General features: G+C 43.0%; 1 protein-coding gene across 2 annotated transcripts in view; it reads left to right on the top strand.

Moving 5' to 3' along the window:
- PTPN3 (protein tyrosine phosphatase non-receptor type 3) overlaps positions 1-17,227 on the top strand; it is a 195,871-nt gene that overhangs the window by 14,687 nt on the left and 163,957 nt on the right. For both annotated transcript variants that reach the window (XM_090049138.1, XM_090049136.1), the window contains exons 2-6: positions 2,537-2,644; positions 2,735-2,777; positions 7,383-7,461; positions 11,510-11,554; positions 12,375-12,427. In XM_090049138.1, the coding sequence (XP_089905264.1) occupies positions 2,537-2,644; positions 2,735-2,777; positions 7,383-7,461; positions 11,510-11,554; positions 12,375-12,427 (328 nt within the window). The remainder of the gene's footprint in view (positions 1-2,536; positions 2,645-2,734; positions 2,778-7,382; positions 7,462-11,509; positions 11,555-12,374; positions 12,428-17,227) is intronic.

Below are 17,227 nucleotides of genomic sequence, written 5' to 3'. Positions count from 1 at the left end.
AACTAATATTCAAATTACTTCAGTTCTATAATGTTGAATTCTATAGGAAGGCTCATGAGGGAATGAACAGTTATATCTTCTGAGTGAGATTTGAAGGATGTGCAGCAGGTAAACCATGGGATGAGATGACGAACAGTCGAAATAGGATAAAAAGTTTATGTATTGTGGACATGGAGATAAAAATAAAAGTACCATATGATAGTATCACAATGCATATACACAAGGAACCTGAATTCAAGTTGTACAGGCAAACTTACATTTCCTAAATTTTGGCTCCTTGACAGTTTTACTCGACTATAAATCATAAATCATTTTAGGGTTGAGAACAGGCATTGCCTTAAAATAGGTAGTGTTCAAGAGCAAACAAAAGTTGGCACACTGCATCTTTCCTGTGAAGAGCAAGGTACGAGTAATAAAGTAAGTAGGCAGGGCTGATTTTATGTTCTCTCCAACAAGCCAGTATGTATAGAGCTTCCAGGTTTGAGCTGCTGCATGGGAAATCTTTCTATAACTTAGTAAATGTGCAAATTACCTTTTGCAAATTGGTACTTGACTGTGAATTTCCACTTAAAGCACCCATTTTCAAGCAGTGGTAGGTCAAGACTTGGAGCTGTGGAAGTGGGAAGGTGCTCAAAGATCTCTGTGGATAGGCAGGTCCTCTGTGGAGGCTTTCTGGGAGAGGAAAAGAGACAGAACCAGATGAATCTGTGGGGTCTTTAAGAAAATTGGGTGCAGCTTCAGAGATTTTTTTTTTGTGGACAGGAGGAAAGGTGAGGCCTGCTGTCTGGAGAGGCTTGAAACCCATGTTAGGCCTCCCTATCTTTTGTGTGTGCTAGTAGATTTCCTCAGATTCAGCAGAGAGAACAGTGAGGCAAAAGTTGCTTGGGCTGCTTCTTAGCAGGGGCAACAGTAGTCTCTGGTGGCCAAAAGCTATAGCTGCAAGATATTGCCACAGCCCAGGTGAATGTCAGATGTTCTTGTGACTGAAAAACTCATGAAAAGTAACCTCAATATGAGAGTCGCCTGAGATGCATATTGCTCAGTCTACCCATATGCATTTGCTGTATGCCACATGGATATCATTGAAAAGTAGGGTTGTCAGGGACCTGCAGAGGTCATTAGTCCAAATCTCTGCCTGAGGCAGGATGATCTCTGTCCAAACCATCCTATACAAATCTGTTGTTTAAACCGACCTGTGGCCCATGGATCAGGAAATTTGGTGGTAGTGGTGGCAGTAAATATGGCAATCCTCCCCTGCTGCCAAACTACCAAACCTCAAGCCCCATGCTGCAGGTTGGGTCCAGTTCATGTTCCATTCTGCCACCCCCCCAGGCTGGATAGGGCTGGGCCATACAGACTTTCCCCTGTGGGATCAGGTTGGGGTGCATGAAGCCCCCTTCTATGCCCCTGCAGGGCTGGATCACGGCCTCTTCCCCCAGTGGGGCTGGGTTGGGGTTGGGCCACTCCCCTTCCCCCTCACCCTGCAGGGCTGGGCCACATGCCCCTCTAGCCTGGGCCCTATCCCTTTTCTCCATGGGGCTGGTGCACACCACTTCCTCCCCCCCCCCCAACGGCCACGTTGGAGTCAGGATGACCAGTGTCCCCCGCTGTATGGCCAGATGGGGCCATGCTGCAATTGTCCCATACTGATTGGGACCGCCAGCCATATCAAGTCTGCGGATGGCATTGGCATCGTCTATCTGGCCTGCTGGCAAAAAGATTGATCACCATTGTTCTAACCTACTAGCAAAACTGTACAGTCAATTTTGACATGACCACAAGACATGACCACATCTTGACCTACCCCAGGTAAAGCCAGGGGACCATGGCAGCCAACATCCTGCTGCTGCACAGGCTATTAAAATATGCTTGAGAGATCCAATGAAGAGGTCCGTACTCTGTACTACAGAGGAAGGCAAATGGTCCTACAGTCCATGGTAATTTGACCATGGGGTAAAATTCCTTTGTGACCCAAATATTATGTCAGTTGGTCTGACCTTGAGCATAGGAGCAAGACCCCCTAGCCAGGAATCTTTGGGTTTCAGTTCCAGCAGGAGCATTGGTACACTGCAGTCAAAATCCTCAGCTTTGGCTGCAGCCAATAATCAGAGCTTCTGGGGAAAGCAAAAAACAAAACATGGAAGAAAGCAAGGAAAAGCTATGAATTTCTGTTGTTAACTTATCGATCAGTTCATAGTATGGCCTTTGTGACTCATGTTTAATGCACATTTTATTACAACCATTAAGATAAATATTCTGATGAGAATTTCCTTTGATATCTCTATAGCTGAGCTCTTTTCAACCACGATGACATTTAGGTGTTTTCTTTTATAGGCTGAAATTTTCCACAACTGTGTTTTGTTGTTTTTTAAATTAAAAATATCTATTAAAATTATAGGTGGTCCAAAAATTATGCAAGAATCAAGAATGACATCTTTTATTGGACCATGTAGTTGGTATAAAGTTAGGTTTTTAAAAGTAAGACATTTTTTGTCATACCTTTCTCTTATGAGTTTTCGGGTTTTTTTGTTCTCAGAAACAAGATACTGGTCAGATTTTGTTGGATATGGCTTATAACCACTTGGGTGTGACGGAGAAGGAATATTTTGGTTTACAGCAAAATGAAGAAGCAGTAGATTCTCTTGTAAGTACACCATTAACTTTTTTCTAAAATGAATGCATAATGACTTTTTCTTTAAAAAAAATCCATCTAATTTTTTTTTTTACTTTGCAGCGGTGGCTTGAAACGAGCAAACCTATCAAAAAACAGCTTAAAGGTAAGATATTTTTAGTACTTGGCAGACAAAAACTTCTAATTGTTTTTAAGCCCTTTCTAGTTTCCTTGATTAGCTTAAATATTATTCATGTGTGAAGTAAACTTTTGGATATTATTGCCTTGTTTACTAAAGCTTTTTGACAAAAATTCCCGCAGCTCTTACTACTGCTTGGCTGCAGATCAGGAGCTGTAGGTTGCTTATGATGTTACTACTGTGATGTGCAGATGTAGCAGTAAAAACAGTAGCGGTCTGGAGGCAACAGTATATGATGTAGTAGTACAAACAGTAGCTGTATGGAGGTAACAGTACAGTATTATTGCCAGTGATGTTGATGGTAGATTCCTGAAAAAGTTGTTAGACACAGTCCTAAGGAAAAAATAGTAACCCTGAGGCAAGTTTAAACCATTTTAAGTAAAATTCCTAGCCTGGTCAAAGTTGATCAAAACTAGTCATTCTGTAGTGGTTAATTTTTAAATGCCATCTTAAAACTATGAACAGGGTATAACTTTCTTAGTCGGAAGAGTTTATTGGTTGTTTATGGTAACAGCATAGCTTTCTTTCCTTTGAATGCAAATGTAGTCTAAGTTATTGATAGCCCTGTCTGAGTCAAGATCAGTAACTTCGGAATTTTGATTGATGGTATGAAATTGCTGTACCATTTGGATGCTTTGCTGTATGTGGAACCAGTTATATGTAGCTAGTACTGAGTCTCCAGATCAAGATCAATTGGGTACAGATTTCCCTCGATTTTATGCAGGTTCAGTTTATGCAAAGTCGCTCTTATGCAATGACCCTTTTTATACCTGTAATTCATTATATGCGAGGTAAATTTGCTGTTACGTGATTGGCTTAGAGATGTGCTCCCCCAAGTAGGTAAGTTTGTGAGGGGAGGGGAAAGGGCCATGGGACCAGAGCCCCACTCACCACAGCCCCTGCTGCAGCTGCTCTGGGAGCAGCTGATGCCAGTGGCTTGCAGCCGCTTGGTTGCCCCATGCCCTGAACCCCATGGGGCTCTGCCCTGAACCTCCTGGTGCAGCGTAGCCCAGCAGCTACAAGTAGGTGGCATCTGCTGCTCCGAAAGCAGGCTGGGGTCGACGGCCACTGTAAGCTGGGGCTGGTGGCAGCACCAGGCTCTTCCCAGCATTCAGCAGCTCTGGAAGGGCAGGTTGCAGGGGGCTACGGCAAATTTTGGCGTGGCAGAAGCCCCCTCCCATCGCTGTGGCCCACCCTGAGCACTGGGAAGAGCTGCAGTGGCCACTGGCCCCAGCCTGCTCATCCACTGCAAGCTGCTGCCTGCCCCTGCTTAGCTCCTGGGAGTGGCAGGCACTGTCTGCTTGCAGCCGCTGGGCCACACTGTGCCAGGGGGTTCGGGTTGTGGTACAGCCCAGCGGCTGCAGGCAGCTGGTGTCAGCTGCTCCCGTGGCCACTTCAGCAGGGGCTATGGTGACTGGGGAGAAGCGGAGCAGTGGGGTGTGTGGGGAGAAATGGGGTTAGTGGGGCTGCTGTCCACCCTGAGCACAGTGAAGAGCCTGGTGCCACCCCTGTTGCAGCCCTGAAAGTGGCCTACACCACTTGCTTGCTTGCAGTCACTGGGCTGAGGCGCACCTCTCTCTCTCTGCCCCTTCTTTAGCCCCAACCTCACTCCCTCCCTCCACCACCACTGTGGGAACATGTCCCTGTCTGTTTCATTGTAAACTGGGTATGCTTTATGCAAATGTAATTTGTGCGCCATTCTCTGGGAACACACCTGCTGCATAAATTGAGGGAAACCTTTATTGTTAAGCTTGAATCTTTCATTTGAATGGATAAAGATGGCTTCTGCCCAGGGTAAGTGTGTTTTCAAGTCTCCAAGTCCAAGGGCATGGTAATTAAGTAAGGGATCACTTGAAAGGCTGATCAGGAAGTGATCTGGCAGGGACTGGAGGATCATAATATTTCTGTTCCTTTTATTTTTTTTTTTTATTTTTTTTTAAAGAAAATGTTGATCGAAGAAAGGGGAATGTGTATGCTCTCATGCTGGAAGTTCTGTTGAGGGGAAAGAATGCTAGCTGCATGGGTAGCAGGGAAAGTGAATGAGACTCCATGATTTGGAGGAAAAACTAGGAGCTGAGGAAGGGAAGTTTGTGTAGATATTGTCTAGATCAGTATATTTCTTGTGCTAGTCTTTTTCTTTTTTTGAGCCTTTACAGAATGTTTCTTTTCTCCAAGTCTTGCATGTTCCTGATGCAGGCAGTTATAAACCAAGGACAAAATTAGGGATGTGGAAAAGTGAGAGCTATTGGTTATTGTAGAAACCGAAGTGTGTGTGGGGGACTGAAGTGATGAGGGGAGATCAGCACTGGTTCTTGGGTTTTAAGACAGCTGGGCTATGAGAGCTGCATTTTTTGAAAGGAAAACGGAAACCATGTCCAGAAAACATGCCAGAGAATCAAAAGAAGAAAAGGTAGCTTAACCAAACAAACAAAACTCTAATAAGACACATGCCAGCATGAGAAGACGCAAACTGGCATTCATTTCTAAGCAGCCAAAAAATGTCCACTTTTAGACATGTTCCTGGGAACAGGGCACAGGTATTCAGCCTGCAACTGCCCCCTCTCCCCTGCTTTTTATACCTTCCTGAGACCAGAGGTGATTCTGGTCCATGGAAAGTATGAAGAACAGCAGCTGCTCCAGGGGGACTAGAGCAGTAGGGCAAAGTCCCCATCTGTCATTCACACTGAGAACTTCAATGTGAGAAGCAATGATGGAGCTGGAGGCTTGCCACTTGGCTCCTGAGCACCTGTTCCCAGAAGGAGTCAAAAAGTGGAGAAGTATATAGGCATTTCAGTATATAGGCATGTCTCCTGAGACATTCTTCCCAGGAGTACCTTCTAGGAAGTGGGAGATGAGTTATTTTGTTCTCAGAACAGCCATTTTTGTTCTGGGAGAAACTGTGAATGCTTGTATACTCATGGCTTCTACTGGGAGAGCTGTGATTTTTCCTGGTAGAAACATAACTCCTGTACGTGGCCACTGCTGTAATAACTAGTGACGCAGGAGTTCAATTTTTCTTTGCCCCGTTTCTGGCTCATTCTGTGCTTGTGTGTGATTTTGAAGTAACATAGGCAGACAAGGATCTTTGGGTGAATCTGATATATTTCATTAGACCAACTTAAATAATTGGAAAACAATTTCTAAGCAAGCTTTCGGGTTCAAAAACCCTTAAGCTAAGGAAGCTTCAGCAGTTGTTTTGTGCTCTTCCTGGATGGAATAAAAAGTAAAGAAGCTAGAGGCTGGGCTGGTATGCATACAAGATAGGCAGTCAGTGAAGATGTAGACTGAGGAGTCAATGGCGGGGGGAGAAGTACCTGGGGAGTCAGATGTCAGGCAGGTTATAATGTGTCATAAATCCAATGTCTATATTTAGTCCATGATTTTTAGTATCCAGGAGGTTGATGAAGTGGAGTTTGTAGGCTCGTCTCCGGGAAGTGTTTTGTAATTTTCCTTTGAGGATCAGAACTGAGAGATTGGAGAGAGAGTAGTTTTCTTGTGAGAAATGTGCCCCCACAGGTAATTGTGTATTCCTGTCTTTGATAGATTTCTGGTGTGCATTCATTCTGGTGCGCAGTTGTTGTTTGGTCTCCCCTATGTATTTTCCATCTGAGCATTTGGTGCATTGGATGAGATGTATTACATTTCTGGAGGTGCAGCTGTAAGATCCAGGAACGCTGATGGTTCTGTTGTGGGATGTAGTAATTGTGGGGGTGGTGGAGGTGTGCTGGCAGGCTTTGCCTTTCTTGTCATGGCATGGTCTGGGTCGATTTGGTGTGTTGTGGGCCTGAGGAAGTTTGCTTCTGATGAGGTTAGCGAGGTTTGGTGCTTGTTTGAAGGCTAGGATGGGTGGCTCTGGGAAGATCTCTTTAAGAATAGGGTCTCTTTCTAATATGGGTTGCAATTGTTTGAGGATTTTCTGTACGGTTTGGGGGACGGGTGATATGTCATAACCAGTGGTGTGCAATTTGTGGGGCTTTTTCTTCTGTAGTGCAGCAGTTCTTCACGTAGTATCCAGTTGGCTCTTTCAAACATGTGATCTCTCTCTCTCTCTCTCTCTCTCTGGAGGAGTGTCCTTCTTGAGTGAAAGCCTTTTTAAGATGGGTGAGGTGGCAATTTGAAGTAACAACAGTTATACACATTAATTGGTGAAGTTTTATTTATTTTCCGTGTTGGGCGGGATGGAGCTTTCACTAAATTTTCCCAGATGATGACAATTGCTTATGAGACATCTAAATAAAGTACATTGTGCTTTTTAAAGAATTCCTTCTTTTAATGCCACAAGGAGGCAGAACATAAATTTCAACATCGATAATACTGTTAACATTAATGAAATATGATAATGGAATAGAGTGCTTAGAAAAAAAAAAGTCTTAGAAAGTTTTTTTGCTGCTTATAATGGGAATGGAGGGAATAATGAAGAGATATGAGAGTTTTATCATTATTGCTTTTTGCTTCAAAAGAAAAAAACACACCAGACTTGGCATGATATATATTTATTTTGTGTATTGTAGTCTTTCTATAAAATTTACAGGAAAAGTAGAAAAATTGATTTACTTCTATGGAACATTATAGGAGGTTTTCCCTGCACCCTGCATTTTCGAGTAAGGTTTTTTATACCTGATCCCAACACACTACAGGAGGAACAAACCAGGTAACTTTATTTTTAAAATTTTCATCCAGTGACTAAGAAATAGTAACATAGTAATCTCTGTTAGGCTCTGCTTTTTTGTACGCTTTGAACTTTAAAGATGTGGGAAAGTCATAGGGCACACACTAAGTCATGTCAGCCATGGGGCTTCTTGCAACTCTTACTCCTTGCTTTCTTTGAAGTCAACCCTTCTAAATTTAAGGTCTTCATGTTTCTTACTGCCTATCATTAAAACATGATCTTCTTAGCTAAATGTGATCATTTTTAACAATGTAAAAATAAAACGTGCTTTTTTTGCAAGTCATTACCATATTTTATAACTCCTATGCACACACTGATTTTGTCATTTTGGTCCACATAGGACGCGTCTACACGAGACACTTTACAGTGTAGCAGACTAATTTGCTGCACAGTAGAGCATCATCATCTATACACACACAGCAGTTAGAGCTCAGTAGACTAATTTACTGCACTGCTGGGTAGTCCTGTCAGATGCAAGTGGTATCCAGCAGTGTAGTAAATTTACTGTGCTTAATTGCATGTGTAGATAGTGACTCAAATGGAGCCAGAGTATATTCAGTTGTATTAATTGCATGTGTAAATGTACCCACAGAGTCTTACATCCCTGTTTCTGTTAGTCACCATAAGATGAATTGGTAGCACCCACTAAAATTGTTAGGTTACCTAATCCTTTCCATTGTGCAAAATATACTGAATTATAACACTGAAGACTGAAACAGCTCTTCTTTCAAATTGTGTGTGTGTGTGTGTATATGTTATGTTTAGTCTTTAATTGCATGATCACATATTATTTAGTCACTTCATTCAGTATACAGGATGGCTGCACAAGGAGTTAGATTTATGGATGCCTGTGCAAGTTTGATTTTTCACCCTTTTTTAAGTATGTTTTTTTGTCCAGTATTATTTCCTTTGCAAGGTATATAGCAGCACTAAAACCCTTTTTGTAATGCAGGAAATTGTGCCACAAGACATTGCTACTTTTAATTGTGTAATAAAATAAAATATGCTACATTAGCCATACTATTTGCAAATGCCTTAATCATGAATGGTGCCTAATACCTGCAATTTCCAATGAAGGCAGTGAGACTTAGGGAGTGAGAGCTGGCATGTGTCTCTTGCAGCATCTCAAACTCCTTTGAGATGCTGCAAGAGGCACATGCGGGAACAAGAAAATGTTTCACAGTTAGCAGCACAGGGGCAAAATTAGACCCCCTGGATATTCAGGGGTCAAAAAACTCCACAGAGGAAAAAAAGCAGGCCAGGGCATGGTCCCAAACCGTGCCCTGAGGCAACCGGAGGCTCAGTCCTCTACAGAGATGATGTTCTGGTAGCAGCCAAACTGTCTCTATGGTTGGCCCTCACGCTGGTGTTGAAGCGCACTACCTGCCTGTGCAGGTTAGGCAGTGTGTCAGCTGCAGGGAGCTGGACCCTGGCTCCACTGCAGGTAAGTAAGGGGTATGAGGGCTCTGGAGGAGAGGAGGGGAGAGGGGACAATGAGGGGGGACCCCTGCCAGCCCTGCCTGCTCCCCCAGCGCCAGCCCCACTCACTCCCCCAGCTCCCTGTCCTACTTGGCTTCAACCGCCCCAGTTCCCCCCTCCCCCCCACCAATTGTTGACTTTCCCCACCCCAGCATCCCGATAATTAAAAAACAACAAAAAAACCCCCAACAACTCCCTCCCCCCACCACAAAAAAAAAATAAAAATTCCTGCACTTACCAGCAGAAGCAGCTTCCATTGGGGTCACTGGGGCTCCCCCTGCACAGCGTGGGGCTGGGTGACAGCCCTAGCAGCCCCAGCTCAGGCCCTCCTCCCCGCCCGCCCTGTGCTGCCTGGGGGGCCTCTGCAAGGAGGCCCCAGAGCCCCTGCTCCTGTAGTGAGTAGAGGCATTTTTCCCTTCTTTTCTTTTTTTAAAGTGCTGGGGAGGGCAGCCATTGGGGCCTGGGGGTGCCAGCAGGGGATGGGGCTGGGCGGGATAGTCATGGGGGGGACCTGGGGGAGCAGGTGGGGGTGGGGCAGCAATCCGGGGGGGCCGGGGAAGCAAGTGGAGTTGGGGCATATGGGCCCTGTAGGGAGGGTAGTAACCCCTGTGGGAGCCATTTGGCCTCTGGGGAGGGGGCTGTGGCCCCTGTGCGGGGCAGCAAAAATATAAGTATTTAGAATTGACTTTATTATGATGATAGAGAAAAGTAGGCTTCCAAATTGCTTTAACACTGTAGATATATCAATAAAACATTGTCCAACTGGTCTCTGTCTGTCTATATATCGTGGTCTTCTGTTTTAATTGTGGAGAAACATGGATTTCGGGGTATTTTACAGAGTGACTTCGGGATTTTTTTAATTAGGGATTTTTCAGTTTTCCAACAGGGAACACCAGAATTCCTGCTAGGGAGGCCAGTGGCAGGACCCTGCCTGCTTAGAGCCGGCACTTTGGACCCAGCTGGAGGTGGCTGACCTCCTGGCCAATTGGGGCCAGGAAGACATGCTTTGACAGTTCAAAGCAGGCCACCACACCTAGAACATCTTCCATGTGATAGCTACCCAGATGGCTGGGCAGGGGGCACAAATGACAGTAGTGCTGCACAAAGGCCAGCTTGGCAGCTACAGTCCATGGGCAGCTGGTCCAGAGGGGCAGAAGCCTCTACTGGCCGTGCAGTCCCCATCTGCATCTGGCAGGTGTGCAGCAGGTCACAGGCAGGCAGCAGCCCCCACTGCCAGACTGCTGCAGTAGGTACAGGGTGCAGGGAACTCTCAGGGCTGCTTCAGCTGGCACAAGGGGTAGTGTCCCCAGGTATCAGTTGTCTGGGCCCCAGAAGCTCCTGAGAGCGAGTAGGCCTGAGTTACTTGACAGGGCAGCTGTTTATACTGCTGGGGACAGCACAGGTGCTGGCCCTGGGCTCTAGCTCTCCCTGGCTGCAGATCCAGAAGGAGCCAGGCAGGGTTATTTTGCCCCAAGTGGCACAGTTTGCCCTACACCAAAGTGTATGGTCGGGTACATGCACTGAGGCGAAAAGCCCTGGCTTAAATTTACACCACTTTTATTTGAGTTCCTGCAAGCACACGTGCTTGAATGTGTGGATGTGCCCCTAGAGGTTTTCATTGCCACTAAGGGTGTTAACCAGAATGAAACTAATTAAACATAATACATTTTAATTTAGAAATACACAAGAACTCGTAGTTCTCTTCCCATCGCATGCAAGTAAAAAGGTTATACAGCATTTCCTGGAAGGTTGGGGGGCAACCAATTTACCTTTATTGTTAAAACCCTTAACTTACTGATAAATGCTTTCAATCTTCACTGAGATAATTATTCCAAAACAAATTATACATCCAGGAAATTCAGAGTCAAGGTAATATTTAAAAGAAATTCAAAGATATTAAAAGATGCAAATGCAGTTAAGGCCACCTAGACAACCTTAACTCCTGGTCTGTAGCGATTCCATGCAATCACAAATGCATACATAATTAAAGTCTTAATCCTAAACGTATTTATTTAAAACCATTTTTTCTTTAATTGTTTCTTTTCACGGTGTCGCTGTAGGAACGGGTTTCTTTCTCAGTAAACACCTTCTTTGATTGTTCTTAATGGGAAATGAAGCCAAGTTGCTCTCAAGAATTCCTTTAAAGAACATTTGTTAGCTTCTGCTGAAGAAGACATTTTTTAACTTTATTAAGAATAATGGCACAAAAGGCCACTAATTTAAAATAAATAAATCATTATTAAAAAGTGGGTTACTGATGATTATAGTTAGAATTGATAACTCTTGAAACTTGAGACTGAAACAGCATGCTTTACACATTTTATATTGATTCAGGATTGAAACAGCCTCTTGTATGGATGGCAAAGGAACTTTTAAAAGCCTTGTGAGGTAAAGGAGGCATGTAGTTACCAGTAGGCGTATGTTGTTTTTTTATATAGTTTTTGTAAGTAAATAAATGCTTTCATTTTATGAATAGATTTCTTAAAGATTGTCATACGTTGATTTAAATTTCTGCATGAATTGACTGTTTTCCAATTTTTGTTCTTTCTAGGCATTTATTCTTCCTACAACTGAAAACAGATATTTTGGAAGGAAGGTAATAAGAGAAATCATTGCAGTTTCTTTTCCAAAATCTGGGCATAAATAGGAATGGCTTATTGAGGAAAATATGATTTTCTGCTGTTAAAAAATAAGTTTTGTTTTTTTTCAAAATATTATTTTAAAACTCAGGAAATGTTAGTGTTGCAAACATCCATAGAATGGGTTGATTATTAATGAAACAAATTAATGTTCCATTAAGGAAACTGTTTGTAGCTGAACTTGCATGACAGAAGGGCATGAACTCAATGAGGGATCCCCTCCACACAGGGAGTACCATGCTCACTATACCAACTCTTAGGTGAATGATAGATGGCCACCCTTGTTTTTGTGGGTTTTTTGGATGGGGCTTGCTCAGTGGCCACAAGCCCATGTTTCCTGTTCTGACTTGTCCTGTCACCTATTTTCTTTTAGTAATTGGGAGCAAGTTTTCCTCTCTGTTCTGGATTAGTGTGTCCTTATGAATGCTTGGCACTTTCAGTGTTAAAAATACCACACAGCAGCTATTAAAATAATGTCCAGTGCACAAAATACCCTTTCCTTTTTGCTTTCCAAAATAAGCATTCAGCAAGGATATGAACATGTCCATTTAAGACAAGTTCTTTCCATTCAGTTAGTGATCTGTTATACAACAACTTGCTTTTATCTTCCTACTATGCTGTCACTACAGTCTTTTCTTTATTAAAAAAAAAAAAGTAAAAATGATATTTTAAACATACATATTATTTTTTATGAAAAATATTATTTGTAGAGACACAGTTAATGTTTTACCTGTTTATTCTGTATGTACGTAAATGAAATTATTTTTCTCCTTCTAGGTTGACATGCCCTCTTAATTCTGCTGTTGTCCTGGCATCTTATGCAGTACAGGGTAAATAATAACAAATCTTTTTTGGCTGACAAAGTATATTTGAGCATCTTTGAACTGTCCCTTTTTATTTCACTGATCTGCATTGCAGAAGATCATCTGTTCATTTGGGAGAAAGTTGTTTCTGTGGTTGATGCATTGTAATATTTTCGCAAAGAGCTACTTACAAAGGGAAGACTACATAACTAGTAGCCAATGCTTGTATGTCTAGGGTAGATTATATGAATAAGGGAAATATATTTCTTAAGTCTGTATTATGGAAAAGGTATTACATGAACTGGCTCACTATTTAGAAATTCATAATCGGTATCCTTCTATATATGTTCTCTAACAAGACTAATTTATTCAAATAAAAAAGTATCTCAGTTTCAAGTGAAAACAATTTAAATGCAATTTAAAGTTGGATCTAAAGGACTTTGGTCCATTCAAGTTAGATGCTGCAGTGGCTAAACTTAAAGTGCTTGACTCCCAGAATGGAATTCAAAAGGCTGAAGAAGCACTAGGCTTCTTCGTATACATGGCACAGGGAGAGTTAAGTGCCTTAGAAAAGTCTGAACAAAGAGCTACCTTAGGGTTAGACAGTAGGGAATGCTGAGCACAGGGATCTGTCTGTATTACAGCTTCCCTCTGGAGCTTGGGTTCCGAATCAGGACTGCAAGGGATACAACTTTCCATTTGGGATCCAGAGATGGGAACCCTTTCCTGAGGCTAAATCCTTATGAGTATTTTGAAACGAGAAGAGCGGGGCTCACTCTTCTTATATTGTAGCTGTAAAATGAGGGGGAGGTACTGGTGACAGTGCCAGCCCAGTGGTTAGAGCACTCATGTAGGAAGTAAGAGACTTGAGACCTAGGAGAGGCTGAGGTCTAGGCTGTCCTCATCCAGGAGGATTCACATCGGCCACATCCCAGGAGCATGACCTAACTATGAAGCCACAGGCTAGTTTGGGCTGGCATCATAGCCCCAATATTGCTTATGTTAGCCTGACTGTACTCTAAAACACGGCTGTCCAACTTTTGCATGGCTGGTTGGGGGGGTGGCTGCAAGCTGTGTAGGCTGCATTGGTGGAGGACCATAGGTTCTGGGACACATGCGATACAAACACCTCATAGTGTCCCCTGTACCCCTCCCTCCATCCCCCAACAGACGCACATCTGAACACCCTCTGGTTTGCCCTCAATTTTGTGCCATTCTGCATTGGCCAGGCACAGGAAGCAGAAGCCAGAAGAACAAGAGCCTGGAGCATCTGGCTGCTAATGTGGCCACAGTTTTAGTGGCTGACAGGACTGCAACTTAACCCTTCATGGGCCATATTTGGTCTGAGCCACCAGTTGGACAATCTTCATATAGAAGTTAAAGTTTTCAGCTAGGAGGGGAAATTCTGAGTTTCAGTCCTTGCTGACTAATGCATTTTCGCATGAAACAGTCATTGTTCCAGAATAAGAAAAACAGAAAAATAAAAAAGTTAAGTTCCTGAGAGCAAGAACTATAACAGAGAGCTCCCTCTTTCCAGCTGAGTGCTCTCACTGCTACCCTAATGAGTCAGATTGAGTCTGGTTCTGTGAATCCTGCATTTGTTGCTGCAGTGCCACAACTTCAGCAGGATGGGCGAAGGCCCCCCAGCCTACTCTAGAGAGTGGTGCTGGCATTCTCCTGGGAGGTGATTGGTATACAGTTGAATCCCTGCAAGGTCAGGAAGGCACGATACCCAGGTCTCCCTCTTACTGGGTGAATGCTTTATAAAAGATAAGCACAACTGTTACCACAGTCTCTTCGATTGAAAGTGGCTGTGGCTGCCCTGTTTGTTTTGATTTCAACACTGTTGATGTGTTGGGTGTCGAATGAGCCTCTGTCTTACAAGAGAGGTGCCAGTTCTTCCAGTTTTTGGATCCAAATGAGTGTTAGATGGGAGTCTAGGACTATAGCTGTTCAGATTGGGGTAGCTTCAGACATGTGTAGAAGGCAGAATTAAAGAACCTAAGTCACCATTCTGCTCAAAAAGGAGTGTAATCAGTTTAGGTGTTTCCAGGGTTAAACAGCTGTTGAGAAGGGAAGCTTGGATTGCACTTTTGGCTTTGGCACCTGAAATCTAGATCTTTTTGTTGTAGGGACCTTTACTGGCCCTTAATTTATAATATGAAAATAACATGTGACACTAAGTATAAAGTAGGGAAGTGTCTTACAGAAAGCAACCATGAAGAAACATGTGGGCAGGAAGGGGTTTATTGTGGAGAGTAAATTGATTTGTTCAGTAGAATATTGTGTCAAGAAAGATGTTTATGTTTTTGGGTATATACAGGGAGCTTTCTGTCACTTAACAGTGTATGGTGATGAGCATTTGTGTAATGATCTGTGCATGCTAATCTCTGTATTGCAGACAAACAAAAGAAGGTTCAAAATGTGACACTTAAGCATGAGACCTGAAAAAATGGAAGAGACTAAATGTATATAGCCTTAACAAGGGTATTGAAGAGGTTTTATACACCACTCCACAAATCAAACGAACAGCAAAAACAAAGTGAAAAAAATCAGTGAATGCCCACTTTTCTTAAACCTAAAAAAGTTTAAAAAATGGGAGAGGGTCAACTCAGGTCATGCATTAATGAAATAGTTGGCAGGATAAAGCCAGGCTAAAAGAGTTTGCATAGCCGGTTATTGATGACACAGTTGCTCCATGTCTTTATGGAAAGGTTAGCTATGTTTACAGAAGGAGTTGTAAAGGGCCATTTTGGCTTGAAATCAGGGCTGAATTATAAAATATAAATGTAAAATGTGTCTTTCAAAGGAAGGGGTGGGTCTAATGGGAGGCTGCTGTAAAAAAAACAAAACAAAAACAAACAAACAAACAAAAAAAGTCTAACCAGAATATTTTAATTTGAATAGTCAAGTGTTTTGTGTTGCAGTGTATAAACTTTGATTTTTAAATGTTCCTAGATTTTTAAAATAAATACAGATTTAAGTTTTTCTAAACTGAATTGAAGCTCTTAAGCATGGGTACATATTCCTGCTCCTCTCCTCCCTCCCACCTCTCTCTGCTGCCAAAGGGGCTAGGGATCCACTTGTTTGAAGAAAAGAGTAGAATGACTTTGTATCTTTTGATGCTGTAAATTCAGCAAGATCTTAGACATCATTAATACACAGAACACCTAATTTAAAAAGCAGTTAGGTTTGCTAAATGCAACAAACCTGATGCAATCCTATGACAAAAAAATGAAAAGTCCCAGAAAAGTCCAAACCTTATATTCTGTCACAGACACAGACTTACCATATTTACTGGAATATAAAATGACTCTGATTTATAAGACAACCCCCCCAATAATTAGATTATATATATATGGAAATTTATAAATTTGTTATAATTTTCCAGGTTTAAAAATCTAATTATTGGAAGTTTACCTTGAATTCAGTCTCCTTCCCTTTCTATAGCAGAGAAATAAATCTGGGCTGTCAGGTAGCCCCCTTACCTTCTGCTGCCCCTTATTGTGAGACCTTACTCACTCTCAGTATATGGAAGTGAGAAACAAATTTGAAAACCCTGACCTTGAAATAAACACAGCTGTAGCAATTTGCATGTAGTAATCTTGGAACTAATTCACCCAGAATTGATGCATATTACCTTTTTTGAAACTTCTGCAAGTTTTGACACAGGTATTCCTTAAATGCATTTTTAAACAGCACGTAGCGTAATTGTTTTTTGTGCACAACTATATATTTATGTATACATAGATACGCACACTGTTCATTTGACCATTTGTCACATACATCTAGCATTAACTATCATAATTCCCACTATAATAAATGCGGCTGTGCACCCACATGCCCATCACCATTTGCTTTAACCATTACAACTGCACAAAATCACCTCTGTATACTCTATCCTGTCCTTCCCACTCCAAGATCCTCCCCAAGCCCCTTTATTTCTTTTCCCAGTCCTTAGTCCATATCATCTTCACCATCTTCCTCCCTGTTATCCTCATTGCTTCACCCCCTCTTCATCACCATCATCGTCCTCTTCCCCCTTGTTGTATTCTCTGGGGGTCCCATTCTTGAACAGCCTGTACCTTGTTTTCCTCTTCCACATGTTTTCCACAGTCTTCTCCCCATTGGTTCCTTCTATATTCATACAATGCAGCTGTAGCTTGCTCACTCCCATGCAACCCTCAACTGGGATGTTTGCCTGCCTGTATGTGACCAGGTTCCTAGTCTTCCACAGGGCATTTCTGAAGCAAGACATGGACTGGTCAGAATGGGCTATTGGGGTCCCCTGCTGTTTGGTGAGGTGTCCAAACAGTGCTGCCTCTTTCATCAGGGTCTTGACTCCCATCACCATCTGGAGGAATCCACTTACTCTCCCCTACGCTTCCCTGGTGTATGGGCAGTTCCAGAGGAGGTGGTCAGTTTGTTTCCTTTTGCCGCCAGCAGGTTTGCCGGGGGCAGACAGGTGAGCCTTTCTGCACCTCTCTGTTTCAGTGCCCACACAGGGAGTACCCATTGGGCTACCTTCTAGTTCAAGTCCCTGTGCTCCTTTTTCAGGTCCTTTTGGAAGATTTGCTCCCACACAGCCTGGCAGTCATTGCTAGGAAGTACATGTAGGGGCAGCAGTCTGTCTTTTGCCTTTACTACCTCCTGCATCTTATGGTCTTCAGGGCTTCATTGTGTAACTCTTATTTGTTCTGGAAGCAGTCCAAGCCTTTGTAGAACTATAGTGGGTCCATGGTCCACAGCTGCATGTTGGGCAGCATGTACACCTGGCAGTCTTGCAGCAGGTGCCCTTCAAAGTACTTCATGAAGCAGGCTGTTTTG

The sequence above is a fragment of the Crocodylus siamensis genome, chromosome 5, assembly GCF_052110815.1.
Source record: "Crocodylus siamensis isolate JL-2025a chromosome 5, ASM5211081v1, whole genome shotgun sequence".
Lineage (NCBI taxonomy): Eukaryota > Metazoa > Chordata > Crocodylia > Crocodylidae > Crocodylus > Crocodylus siamensis.
Note: the sequence above shows the minus strand (reverse complement) of the source record. Positions and strands in the feature narration are given on the sequence as shown.